The 14,042-nt window shown below is 31.4% G+C and overlaps 3 protein-coding genes across 3 annotated transcripts; 2 read left to right on the forward strand and 1 right to left on the reverse strand.

Moving 5' to 3' along the window:
- Positions 1-1,110: 1,110 nt before the first annotated feature.
- Positions 1,111-2,821, forward strand: LOC110810552 (E3 ubiquitin-protein ligase PUB24-like). The gene has a single exon (XM_022036743.2). The coding sequence runs from the start codon at positions 1,348-1,350 to the stop codon at positions 2,602-2,604; it is 1,257 nt and encodes a 418-aa protein (XP_021892435.1). The 5' UTR covers positions 1,111-1,347; the 3' UTR covers positions 2,605-2,821.
- Positions 2,822-7,541: 4,720 nt separating this feature from the next.
- LOC110810586 (E3 ubiquitin-protein ligase PUB23-like) lies at positions 7,542-9,218 on the forward strand. The gene has a single exon (XM_022036796.2). The coding sequence runs from the start codon at positions 7,730-7,732 to the stop codon at positions 8,969-8,971; it is 1,242 nt and encodes a 413-aa protein (XP_021892488.1). The 5' UTR covers positions 7,542-7,729; the 3' UTR covers positions 8,972-9,218.
- Positions 9,219-12,437: 3,219 nt separating this feature from the next.
- Positions 12,438-13,717, reverse strand: LOC110810551 (Dof-type zinc finger DNA-binding family protein). Its single transcript, XM_022036742.2, has one exon. It carries the CDS (start codon positions 13,414-13,416, stop codon positions 12,523-12,525), a length of 894 nt encoding a protein of 297 aa, XP_021892434.1. The 5' UTR covers positions 13,417-13,717; the 3' UTR covers positions 12,438-12,522.
- Positions 13,718-14,042: the final 325 nt, after the last annotated feature.

The raw sequence follows: 14,042 nt of genomic DNA on the forward strand, positions 1-14,042 counted from the left end.
TAATAACGAGAAAATCTATACATTAGAATTAAAAATATTTTCGTAATATTCATAAATATTTAACTTATCTTTAAAAATAATTACTGGTTACAAAATTATTTTATAGAATAAATACACAAATACGTATAAAATTTATAGGAGTAAACCCGTGCGTTGACTCAAAGTAATATAAATTGTTTGACTGGGCTGGATAGTGGGATCGGCGTGGGCCCAAGTCTTTTTTTTTCGTCTGTATGGCGGATGGCAGTGGGGAACGCTGCTGTATAGCATGGATCTTGGTCATGGAACGCATTGCAGTATGCAAAAAATATATATATATATATATATATATATTATAGATATATATTATATATGTACACATCTATAACTATATGCTGTCACATCATGCAATGAAATGTGTGATGAATGACTGGACTGGATGGTTATTTAATAATATTCTTCTAGAAACTAAGACTTTTAACTACAAACCCAAGGCTTTATTTATATGTATGTATGCATGTATGTATGTATAATACAATATGTATATATACATTGTATGTAATATATATTGCGGGAAACAATATGCAAAAATTGACCAATCAGATTATTATATTGACGACAGGTAATTAGACGGTGACGGTCGAAATTTATTTTCAAAAGTAAGCAAGAGTTCCACTTTATTACTTCTCATACATATATATATATATGTATATATACGTTTTTCAGTAATTAACGTTTAAATTTTGGATAATATGTACTTAAAACGGGGGCTACGTTTAATTATGTAAGTATATATTTATAATTCATTTCCTCAATTTACTTATATTTATATATATATAACTCATGAATGTATATAATATGTGTAATTTACACACACACACACACATATATATATATATATATATATATAATGTAGCCTAGTAAAAATAAATAATTGAAATTACATAGTGAGTATAATAAATTATTCGTGGATTATAAATAAATAAATAAATAACAATGAAATAGTTATGAATATTTCGTTTTTATGGACCGGTGTATGGCTGCGGTCACTTCGTCTCTCTCCAATCAAATTTTGTTAATATAAATAAAGCCGCTTTCTCTTACCATTACCAATCTCAGTCCAACTTACAGAGTGTATATACATGTATATGTACATAGAAAAGTAAGAAAGCTTCTATTAATACTCCATATAAATAAAGAATATATTAATCTTCCCTAGTCCAAACTCGAGAAGTTTCAATATTCCACCACCATAATTTTCTCTATAATTTCTTGAAATTTCTTCATTATGTTAACACTATATTTATATATCTTCTGATTTCTTAAAATTTCTTGAAAGTTCAAACACTGTAAATCACTACTTTTTCCATGGAGGTCGACATACAAATTCCTCAGTTCTTTATCTGCCCAATATCTCTGCAAATCATGAGAGACCCGGTGACGACGGTGACTGGCATCACCTACGACCGAGAAAGCATCGAGAAGTGGCTACTCACGGCCGGTGAAAACCCATTATGTCCGGTCACAAACCAGCCATTAGCCAAAGACTCCGATCTAACACCGAACCACACCTTGCGCCGGCTGATCCAATCATGGTGTGCTGACAACGCATCGTACGGCGTTGACAGGATCCCCACCCCAAAGCCCCCGCTCGACAAGTTCCGTGTTATGAAGATGATGAGAGATCTCGATCATCCTCACTTGAAAACCCAAGTTTTAATGCAGTTAGAAATCCTCGCCACCGACAATGATCGGAACCGTAAGTACATGGTCGAGGCTGGTTTGCCAAAAGCCATGTTAATGTTCCTTACCACATGTTTCAACAAGCGAAAAATCGATCGTGGTTTAGAAGAAGCTTTAAATATTCTTCGTTTGATCCGAACTCCATCGTCGGAACTCCTGGAAAACAATCAAATGATTGAATCTTTAACGTGGGTTTTAGGGTATGATGAAGAAAATCAAAATCAAACCTTCATGGTCAAATCCTACGCAGGGATGATTTTAAAAACCATAATCAAAACAGCTAATTCTCACTTTCTCGAGAGACTAAAACCCGAATTCTTCCAAACCCTAGTCGGCGTTTTAAGAACAGCTCGTAAAAACAACGTAAGTTACCAAGTTGGGAATATCAACACAGTTTTGAACATCTTACTAAACGTTTGTTCGTGGGGAAGAAATCGGGTTATGATGGTTCAATCCGGCGCCGTTTTTGAGCTGGTGGAGATGGAATTAGACTCGCCGTTAGATAGAGAAACAACGGAGCTGATACTGGGGATATTATTTCATCTTTGTTCTTGCGCGGAGGGACGAGCTGAGTTCCTCAGCCACAGTGGTGGGATTGCGGTTGTTTCAAAGAGGATCATGAAGGTTTCAGAAACGGCAGATTATCGTGCCGTTTTGATATTGTCGTTGATCGGTAAGGCGTCGAGTGGATCGAGCATTGTTATCGGGGAAATGTTGAGGGTTGGTGCAGTGTCAAAGCTTTTCATGATTCTTCAGGGTGACTCTGCTGGATATTTGAAGAAGAAGGCTAGGGAAATACTTAGATTACACTCTGATGAGTGGAAGAAATCTCCTTGCTTTGATGCTTCTCTGTTAATAAGGTGCGGTGTAAGCACCAGGTGAGAGTTATATATACATATACATATATATATGTATTGATTAAACAAAATTTTCAATTATATATGCTTATGTGCTCATAGTTTTCTCTCTTTTCCTTAATAAAAGTTATATCTCCTTAGATACTCAAATTTGAGAGCTATGTTGCCTTCTATTTAAACATGAACCCTGTGACCTATATATGTGTATGTGCTATATATATCAAAAGAGAAAACGTATGTTTGATCTGAAAAGAAGAAGAAGAAGAAGACTTGATTGTTTTAGCTTATTGCAAATGTGTATTCATTAGATGTTAGAAGATCCCACGAACATAATCATACATTTTAATTTTTTTAATCTATAGTGACTATTTCACTTAAAAATAATATATTTCTTTCTCTCGTATGTATATATATATACATATCTATATAATTGAAATATCTAATAATCACTCCAAATATTATCTTAAGATATAATCTTAGGTAAATTTTATTTAGGGCAACCTTGCGGTTGCTTCTTCAAGTATGCATGTATCTACTATAAAAGAACATAGTGTATGTATGTGTGTACATATATATATAGAGAGAGAGAGAGAGAGAGAGAATTGTGGTCTGGGTATACTGTTTTTCTCCTAAGGTTTTGTTATTGATCATTAAAAAAAAAAAAAATTAGCTAAAGAAGAATAAAATTCTATTTGTACTAAAAGTTAATACATTCTTAACATTACATTTTTTTTTTTGGGTTACAATTCATATCTCAATTTACAAAATTTATTTCTATTTCGAGTACATACAACTTTATATACATAAGTAAAATATAAATAAATTTTAATAATTTTATTAAAAACTCGTTAAAAAAAAAACCCGGTTTTGAAAAATATATATAAATTGATATATACATTGTAATAAATTGGTGAATTATCCCAATATATATATATATATATATAATATTGTCTCGACTTATACTAACATATTAACATAGTTTTGATTTTGGGCTGGGAGATTATTGTGGGCTCGCTAATTCCAACTGTCACCTTTTTCATGGGCTGGGCCTTTTTAATTTCATTCCTAAAATTAAGAGCCACGAACCATATGCCAAAATTTAAAAAAAAAAGTCAACGTTTCTAACAACGAAGAATATTCAACTCCGTTATTTTATATTTTTCTTAATTTTAATTCTTCGGTTGTTAAAAGTCTAATGCTTTCACATACTGTACAATCCAACCGAACGTTAATTCTAACACGTGAAAATTGTGCGTAATTAATTTTTTAATTAAACGGATTAAGCCTACAACCGTCATCAGTCATTATTAATTACTATGTTTACAACCAAATACACATGTAATTCCTTTTCTTAATCAAATCTCTTAAATCAATCCCACCCACCTAATCAAACTAATTAACTTAATTAATTGTACCACGTGGCAAATACTTAAACGATTAATTGTTTTTAATTACTAACACTTTTACCCAACATAAGTTCATAAATTATCTATTTTGTAATAATTATAACATGGCTTCTAACTTTCAACTTCATAATTATAACGTAACTTTAATTATTATGAAAATATTTAAGTGAATCATAACCCATATATTAAATTAATAATTTATTTAATTTGGCTATATATAATTACTTATAAGATAAGTTAAATTAAATAGTGATTTAATTCCATGAACTTCTTTTTTTTTTTTTTCTAATTTTCTTTATTGAGTTTGAGTGTAGAAAGTGAAATATTGCACCTGTGCACCTAAGTACGCACTACGGCCAATAATAGTAGACAAAGAGAGAACCGTTTACTTTGACTTTTTTTTTCTTGGACCGTTGACTTTGATTCTTTGACTGAATTATAAAGATGGGCAAAAACTAACAGCGAGGTTCTCTTTTATATATATATATATATATGTATAATTCATATATTTTCTTTTTTCTCTTTTTGAAAATTCAGAGTCTACAATAATTTATTATTCCTCTCAATTTTTTGGTACAGCTCTCAACTATAATTCCATAATTATTAAAAACCTTTAAATTTTAAATTTAAATTTTATATATAAAAAATTGAAAGCTTTATATATATATATATATGTATAATGTAGCTTAAATAATTTTATTTTTATTTAGTGAATTTCAATTACTCAAATTTAAATTCTATTTTTATTTAGTTTTAAAAAAGTTAATTTAATAAATTAAAATTGACTATTAAAAGCACGTGCATTTACTTCACTATAAGCTTTATAATATGACGTGTTGTATGGATATATATGTTATGGATTAGCATGGCGGCTTTTCAAGTTACTGGCGTAATTGCATACATACATAACAAATATATATATATATTTAAAAAATATTAGAATAAAAGTATTGTAAAAATCTGGAGGGATGTTATAAAATTTTTAAATATTGGTATATGTATATTGACTGTGTCATGATGTATGATGTATGATGTATGATGTATGATGCATGATGAAGGGATATTTTGGATAAGCATGGGAGAGATAATGAGCATTGAGATAAGATTATAATGTGTAATCAACACCGTGACATGCATGAAAGACATGTCAATCATGATAAACTGTTTGCTAAATTTCTTTATAATTTTATTTTGAATTAGTAAACACCCACTCAAACTGTTTTTTTTTTTTTTAATTAAAATTCATTAATTAATTAGAACCTAATCATAATTAAGGAAAATATTAACTATATCGTGTATTAGTTACCTATTTTAGCTTTGACAAATTAAAACTTTGGAATTGGTTTAGCCGTAATTTGCAAAATTTGCTTATTGCATGACTTAATCAAAGTTATTATAAATCCAAAGGCGATAAGGTCAACCACGATGTAAATTTTATACTTACACTTTGTCTTACCATACATTTGATAAACTCAATTAAAAAATTATTATAATAATTTATCGATTTAATTAATCACTAGTGCCAATTTTTAAACCAAAAAAATAAATAAATAATTGAATCCGGATCCTCTTAACTCTCTCCATTTATTTACTAAAAGAGAATAGAAAATAGAGCTTACGTTCGTTTCGTATTCATAAACAGGTAAAAAAAAAACTGCACCACTGACCTTCATCTCTAAATCCCTAAGCTCGTGAGAAAATATACTTATTTTGAATGCTTTATCTAACTCGTCTTTGGATTCATATGTTTATGTTATGGCTAATCAATGTTTACGTGACTTCAGATTGTGGAATTATTTAATAAGGTGAGGATGGCAAGGTGTTAGTTTTACATCATTATATTATATATTTTAAAATATTATTATAATAGAATTAGTAAATCTTAAATTTCACTAATAGAGATTTAAGTGTTAAATTTATAAAGATTTTATCTATTATGTAAAAAAAAATATATGATAAATATTGAACCTAATTTATAAAAAATTCACGATTATTTTTTTTACCGTAATTTATGTATTTAAAAACGGTTTACTTTACTGAAAAATTCAAATTAAAAAATTCAAATCAATATTTATTTTTTTACTCGTCTTCTCTGAATTCAACATTATTTATCTTTTAAAGTTTTAATAGAATCGATCCAAAAAACAAATATTTGAATGAACCTTTCTCAAATTTGAAAGTTTATGTTTGATGGGTCAAAAATATTGGACCAAAACAACTTTGAGATTCAACCTTCGTACCTTAAATTTCTTCAATATTAGTTTTTTTTTTTTTTTTTTTTTTGTATTGAAAAATTCCATGTATCAAGACATTGGGTCAGATAAAACCAAAATAAATTAATAAAAAGAAAAATAAAAAGTATGTATATATATATATATATATGTATGTATGTATGTAAATGGGTCAAAATATGAAGGCAGAGTAGATAGTAAGTAAAACCAGAGGAGTGAAGGAAGGAAGGAAGGAAGGAAGGTAAAAAAGCAGCAGCGAAGAAAATGCGGCTTTTTAAAAAATTGTCGCGTGGGTCCCACATTTCCAGTCATATAGCATTTGTCGGCGTCAACGCACAACACACAAAACACACACACACAGAGAAAAATAATTCAAGCACGAGGTAGAGAGAGAAAATTCGCAGACAAAATTATTATTATTTTTGTCAAAATTGGTAGAGAGAGAAAGTCAAAGGACAAAGATTACCGCATGTTTTTTTTTTTTTGTTTATCGGATAAAATAGTGTTAGATTTTAGTACGTGTATATATATATAGATATATACATTATTATATAGTTTTATTTGTTATATCAAATTAAATTTTGTGTTTTTTTTTTATCTTTATATTATAAAAATATTACACGGTAATTTTTTTTTATTTGTGTAATCTTGAATCCCCACATTTTCTATAAAAAAAAAATTGTTAGTGTTATTAAAAAGCAATAAATTTATATAATGTGATGAAAATAATAAAATTATACGGTGTTAATGAAGATTAAAAAGGGTCATCTTTTAAATAGTTAATTTAAATTAATTTAGCTTTTTGTGTTTTATTTATAAATTAATTAAATGATTCTGTAGAAATAGCTTTCTCATTAAATAAATAATAAAAAGTCCTTAATTAAGAACAATTATTTATTAATTTAATTGAAATTTATGTCAAAACTATAAAAATTCACCCAATAAAAATATTAAAATATTTGAAGAATAAAATAATTGGATTAAAATAAAATTGTCAAAAGAGTTGTTTTTTTTTTCTAAAAGAAGAAAATTAATTGCACATTAAGTACGATGAACGTGGATGGGTGCAATTTGCAGCCACCACCGTCGATCCGTGACCCGGTAAATTTAGCCGCTCCGGAGCCATTCAATTTTCTCGAGAAAAAAAAAAAAATGGCTTAGAAAAGTCGTACACCCCCCCCTCCCCCTCTCTTGGCTGTCTCCTAATAAATCATGCTATACTCTTCGTTGTATTCTGCGTGTTTTGACTTTCCGAAATTTGAATATTTAATAATTGCGAGTATCCTTGTTCAATATTAATCCATATATATATATATATAACACCACATCTCTCTTCTGCTCCTCAAAAATCAAACCTGTTCATAACTACCTCCTATAAGATTCGCTTAGCTAATCTTCTTTTTCGATCAACTGTAAAACTTGTTTGGATTCTCAGATTTCAGATTTCTGGGTCTTGTCTCTTTTGTGGATTTCTCATCTGTGTCTCTCTTCAATTTCTTCTTCTGAAATTATTATGGATCAAGATATTGATGTTCCTCCGTTCTTCATCTGCCCAATCTCGCTGGAGATCATGAAGGATCCAGTGACGATTCCGACGGGGATAACGTACGACCGAGAGAGCATCGAGAAATGGTTGTTTTCCGGCAAGAAAACGACGTCGTGTCCGGTGACGAAACAAATCCTCCACGATAAATTTGACCTAACACCAAACCACACTCTCCGTCGGCTGATCCAGTCATGGTGCACGCTCAACGCCGCGCACGGCATCGAAAGGATTCCCACGCCCAAGCCCCCGATCAACAAAGCTCAGATCGCCAAGCTCATCGCCGGCGCCAAGTCGCAGACACAGCAGATAAAGTGTCTGAGAAAGCTACGTGAAATTGCTGCTGAGAATGTCACCAACAAACGTTGCATTGAATCTGCCGGAGCTGTTGATTTCCTCGCCTCACTCGTGAGTTCTTATGAAGAATCTGTAGATGATCATGATCATGACGAGTTTGAATCAGCCCGTGTGATCGACGAGGCCCTGAGTTTACTCTACAATCTCCAAATCTCCGAGTCAGAACTCAAGAGTTCGTTAGGGAAGGACGATAAGTTCACAGCGTCTTTAACTCGAATCATGCAACGAGGAAGCTATGAATCCCGGGCTTACTCAGTGCTATTATTGAAATCAATCCTCGAACTCGCCGACCCGCTTCAGCTCATCACGTTAAAACCCGAAATCTTCATCGAAACAGTCCAAGTTTTAAACGATCAGATCTCGCCCCAGGCCACAAAGGCCACACTGCAACTTTTAATTAACATCTGTCCATGGGGACGAAACAGGATCAAGGCAGTGGAAGCTGGAGCAGTACCAGTCTTGATCGAGCTCCTTCTCGACTCACCTGAGCGAAGACCTTGCGAGATGATACTCATGGTGTTAGATATCTTATGCGGGTGTGCAGAAGGAAGAGCGGAGTTTCTAAAACACGGCGCGGCTCTCGCCATTGTAGCAAAGAAAATACTGAGAGTCTCGCAGGTGGCGAGCGAGCGGGCACTGAAGATTTTACTTTCGATTTCAAAGTTGTGCGCGACGCCGGCGGTGCTCCAAGAGATGTTGCAGCTGGGGGTGGTGGCGAAGCTGTGCTTGATGGTGCAAGTGGATTGTGGAATTAAGGCGAAGGAAAGAGCTAGAGACATGCTTAAGTTGCATGCTCGGACATGGAAGAATTCTCCATGTTTACCACCCAATATGGTTTTGTCCTATCCAGCTTAATGAAGATGGAGAAGATGATCTGATCGAGTTAACCTTTTTGTTTGATTTTTGGTGGTAAATCAAATATCTTTTTCAACTGTTTGTGTATATAATTAGATTCTTCTAGAGATATTGTTGCAAAGACAAAAGTTTGAGTTACATAGGAGTATACAAATATTGCATAGGTTGGGGAAAATCCACCAATCATCATCTTTCTTTTTAGGAAAATCGAGAATTTAACAATTCAATACGATAAAAATTTTATCCATCTATCAGAAATGGAATGATATATTTTTTTTTTATGTAAAATTATTGATATATATATAAACATCGATCATAATACAATAAAATTATAACTTTTAAATAAAAATATATAAAAGTATAAAATTTGACTTTAATTTATAATTTTTTAAAGAAAAATTTGAAATACCAACCATTCAATTAAGTTAAGTAATATAATAAAATTTTATAGATATTGAAATAATATATACATATATATGTATTTACTTACATGTATGAATTATTGAAAAAATTTAAGTAGTTGTTAAATGTAGATCCTTATTTCTTTCAAAATATTATACTTTCGTTTTACACACACTTTGATTTTTTTTTATAGCAATAATTAAGAAAAAAAAAATTTATAAGTATTTTTTTGTTGAATGGTAGGCATTTTTGTTTTTTAATTCTAGATTTTACGTTTTTTTAAAATTATTATTAAAAGATTGTGATGTGTACTTATTTTTATATATGAATTTTTAATTGAAAATAAGATATGAATGAAGCTATTATTATAAGATATATATAAATTTTTAATATTTATGACGAGCATATATTATTTCATAAGACGTGGACCCGAGAATTTATATATGTTTGAATGATGAAATCGTTAAAATTTTTTATTTTCTTTTAAAAATAATTAAAGACTTAGCAAGTTAATAATTTTCTAGAATAATAATTTTAATATAATAAGGAAAATAGCCAGACTATATTATAAACATATATCAAGTCAATATGATGTGTTATTTTTAAAATACTTATAGCTTGATTGAGAAATCAGTATAATCTATATATATATATATATGAGTGTATAAGCTGTAGAACTATATCATTATATATGCAAATCGAGTCATTAATTTTTTATTATTAAATTTAAAATTATTTTGTTATATATATATATATGTATGTAAAAGGAGTAAAATCATTTAATAGGGTCAGAAAACATAAAAAGGATATGCATTAATGTATGACAAAAACGGTGGATGGATAAGTGTGAAACGACGGCCGAGAGAAGCTAACTCCAGCATCAATCACGAGTTGGGCTTTTTTATGAACTGCGGTATTCGTTGACAAATATTTAATATTTAATGCTAATTAACTTTTAATTTTGTCTATTAAAAATTTATTACCTTGCCGTCGGCATTAAATTTATGATTTTTAAATAAATTAGTGTCTTCTTGTTTGTACGTAAAGCTAGTTTTTATACGTGTACTTTTTTTTTTAAAAAAACTTATTGAAATATATAGTAAATATATTTATTTTCAAATTTTTGAAATAGATCTAAATTATATAAAAAAAATTTCAGTAAAAATAATAAAAATTATGTATTTATTGAATATAAATAATATAAGTTCATTATAATTATATACATGTATATTTTTTATTATTAATCCATAAAGTTTTATTCTGTACGAGTTGAAATAATATTTATTATAAATTTAAATACAAAGTTTTTTATTTCGCAGCACGTGGTATGAGGCCGTCCCGCCCGTATATCTCGCCGCCCGATCACGACCATCTTCTAATGTATCGTTTAAAACCGACGGCCATACGGCGTCGTCTTTGTCAAATGTCCCAATTTCCCTACTTGCCACGTGACTTACGCTGGTTGGTCAAATTTTTCATGGGGCCCACACAACGAGCTAAACGGCCGACTGCTCTATCTCCGTCGATCCATTTAACTAATGACAGAAGTAATTACTTAATTATGCAGAGGAGCTTCGTGCGTGCGAATGTTAGATTACAGTTACTTTGTGTATTAATTATTGCTAATTAATTATGAATTTTCAAAGGGTATATTTGGTCAAACTTGTTGACTTAATTAATTAATTAATTAGAATAGTCTAATTTCTTGGATCATGGGCGTTTACACGATCATGTGGTGCGCCAAGTCCGACGTAATTAATAAAAGTAGCTAACTTCACCTGACACCCACAGTATTATATTTAAAACACTATTTTCAAGAACCGAATTTTCTTAATTATTTTTTTTAAATTTTTTTACCCACAAAAAATTGTATATTATTATTATTATTAGGTCAAAATAAATTTTTAATTAGAATTATTAATTAATTTGAATTTTCTATTAATTAAAAAAATGGTAACAGATGAATTTTAATTATAAAAATTTTATTTATTATTTTAAAAAAGTAAAAGATGAATCTCAATTATAAAAATTATTGATATCACATAAAATAGCGATAAATGTTAAATTTAATCTTATAAGGAGTTCGTGATTATTATTATTTTTTTGTAATTTGTTTATTTTAAAAATTATATAATTAATTAAAAATTCATATAAAAAAATTTATATTAATATCTAATTCGTCTTATCTCGTATGAATTTATTCTTATTTTATTGTTCTTGAGTTCCAACATATATATATATATATATATATATATATAAGGTTATACAATTTGTAAATAATCATTTACAAATTAATAAGATAAAAAGCTCATGCGTCAAAATTCAGATGCATTGTTAACAGCAATTGCGGTAACACCAGTTCTTCTGATTTGTCTTTCAACTTTATTTTTCAAATTGTGTGTGTTCGTGTGTGTATATATACATATATATATATATATATTCATCTGTCAACTCTGATATACTCGAATGTGCGTGTGTATGTACACATGTTTATGTATTCATGCACACAATGTTGCAGGGAGTATGTATACATTACGTTGATGGATGGGATGCATGCATGCTCGTTGGGACGACTGAGTTTAAGCTATATGTATAGGCGTGTGTTTTTCTGTATATTTTGTTTTCCGAAAGGAAAAAAAAAAGCGCTCTATATATTAGATGATAGCAAATGAAACAAATATTCTTTTCCGATACTTCCTCTTCCTGAAATGATGATATATATAGACGAATATATATGTACGTGTAAGTATCTTAGAATCTCATCATTGCTTGTAAAAGCAAGATTTATTAGCAGAGATGCTTAGCCAGAAATGCTTGAATCGCCACTTTATACATATATATAGTTCAGTATATATATTCGTCTATAAAGATGATATACATTAAGCTTCACGGACAAGAACTGCAAAATAAGCAAATCGAGTTGAACGAAACTCTTGATTTTATATATAAAGTAATATATATGTATATCGTATATAATCATGCATTGTTGTAATTTATCATGTAGTGATATACCTCTTTGAGAGATATTCATATATATATATATATATATTATTTGATAGGAACATATTGTGATTCTATACATTGCTATATATATATAAAAGAAATTAAAAAGGACTAAAAAGAGATACAAGGAAAATAAAGCAATTAAATCACAAACTTCTGGAGAAGGCATAATCAATAGACAAATCAAATGAGCTCCAATTACCAAACAACAGATTCGGGTCCTGTCCTTGATCGGGTCCCAGCACCGGGTCTTGTCCTGCTAATTGGATCCCATGATCATTCTCCATTATCACATGAGAGGAGTTTGGCCATGAAGCTGCTGCACCTTCACCTGGCAATGGCGGCAACCCATAATCATGTCTAGATCTCTCATGGCTGCTACACTCATGGTTCTGAACCGGGTCGAATCCAGATGAACAGACCATAGGGTCGGCAGATAAATCAGAGTAATTCAGACGTTCAAGAACTCTATTTTCTTGGTTCAATCCAGAACTACTCGCGTCCACATATGGAAACCCTAGAGAACTCGGAATACCAAACTCACTAGCTGGCAATTCCGCCACCTCGATCATTCCAGACTTAGAATCCGCCGCCGGCTCCGGCGGCCGTTGATTCAAGAAGTTGGCATAAACAAGGGCAAGATCAATATGTGACCCATCCGCCATAACCGAACTGGAATCAGCTAAAGAATCCATTTTTTGAACTGGGTCATTGTCATTACCCCTGTAACCCAGATGGGTAGAAGTAGTATTACTACCACTGTTCTTGGAGATGATCAAGACGCCATGATCAGAGTTTGAAAGCCTAGAAGAAGATTTTGCTCTCCTGCTCTTGCGGCAACCACCACCAACAGGAACATTCCTCAGAGACCCACCCTTAGTCCAGTACCTTCTACAGCCCTTGCAGAAGTACCTTGGCTGAGTTAAGCTGTAGTTGTTGTAGTAGCAGAACTTGGTGTTGGAAGATCCACAGCGAGGACAGCTGGGTGAGATGTGATGATGACGGTGATGATCATGATGAATCCACCCAGCTCTATCCATCACTCATGACGGAAACTCAAAGGTCTGATCATCACAACGTCAATCATCAGTTAATAAGAGGAAAAAATGAAAGAGGGTGTGTGTGTGTATATAAGAGATGTATTGGAAATGCGTAGATGAGTGTGTGGAAAGGCAAGTGCAATGGCGTCAAGGACGATGAGAAGTACGTGGGTGGGAGGAAAGCAGGCAGGCCCGGAGGCTGATAGGGAGTGTCGGTGTTGGGGTTGACGTGGCAAGTTCAGATTGGCTAGAAGAGGAAGGGGTAGGAAGCAAATGCCTCGTGCGGGTCAACCAGGTTTCTTCCAGGAGCAGACAGAGAAGAAGAGATGATAGATGAGGAAAATCTATATATATATTATCAGACGTATAAATAAAGAAGCTTTTTAAAATGGGTTTAGCAAGTGTGAAGTGGTAAGGGAATGTCTACACGATCAGGGCGATCACGAATAATAAAATGTTATGGGAGGTGGAGATCTCTGGGATCATGAGCTTCTTGGATCATGAAATTTTTGGAGATTCTGCTGCAAATGCCAAAGAATGTTAGGTAACGTTTGTTTCATGTCAATTACCATCTGATTGCGTAAGCTAGCTCCGGCAGAAAGAGAAAAAAATCTCAGAATGAAAAA

Source organism: Carica papaya, chromosome 8 (assembly GCF_054855325.1).
Source record: "Carica papaya isolate Zhongbai chromosome 8, ASM5485532v1, whole genome shotgun sequence".
Classification (NCBI taxonomy): domain Eukaryota; kingdom Viridiplantae; phylum Streptophyta; class Magnoliopsida; order Brassicales; family Caricaceae; genus Carica; species Carica papaya.